Source organism: Pteropus vampyrus, unplaced genomic scaffold (genome assembly GCF_000151845.1).
Source record: "Pteropus vampyrus isolate Shadow unplaced genomic scaffold, Pvam_2.0 Scaffold6869, whole genome shotgun sequence".
NCBI lineage: Eukaryota > Metazoa > Chordata > Mammalia > Chiroptera > Pteropodidae > Pteropus > Pteropus vampyrus.
The window spans coordinates 1,030-1,509 of record NW_011895650.1 but is presented as its reverse complement, the minus strand read 5'-3'; the positions used below and the strand labels follow the sequence as shown (position 1 = coordinate 1,509).

Below are 480 nucleotides of genomic sequence, written 5' to 3'. Positions count from 1 at the left end.
GCTAAGGGGCTTGTCAGCACAGGCAGCCATGTGTTTCTCCACCTGCTTCCTGGCCACCAAGGACTGTCCAGCTAATTTAGGTTTTTCTGATCATCTACTACGTGCTAGGCACTGTTCGGAAGACTTCCTGTTTTATATAATCCTCACCCTCGTCCTGCAGGGTGGCTATTACTCACCCCATTTTCCAAATGGAGAAACTGAGGCTTGGAGGGGTGAGGAAATATGTGCAAGGTCACACAGTGGCCCGAAGAGCAAGACCTGAGCCCCTGCAGGTGACGCGGGTGTCTGTCTCTCTTTTCCACATACACTTACCGATTCGGGGTTCTTGACGAAGACCTTGGTGCTCCCCATCTGGTACTGGTCTGGCTCCATGTTGACAGCTCGCAGCAGGTGCTGGACCCCCTGACGCTCATCCCCCCGCCACTGTGGCCACGTCTGGGGGGTCAGAATGGCGTACCTGGAGGCAGAGGGTTAGGAGGG

General features: G+C 55.4%; 1 protein-coding gene across 1 annotated transcript in view; it reads right to left on the bottom strand.

The window, feature by feature from the left end:
• Positions 1–312: 312 nt before the first annotated feature.
• LOC111734807 (unconventional myosin-If-like) overlaps positions 313–480 on the bottom strand; it is a gene marked incomplete at both ends in the record, with an annotated part of 745 nt that continues 577 nt past the window's right edge. Inside the window, one exon of the mRNA XM_023526788.1 lies at positions 313–457. Within this exon, the coding sequence (XP_023382556.1) occupies positions 313–457 (145 nt within the window). The remainder of the gene's footprint in view (positions 458–480) is intronic.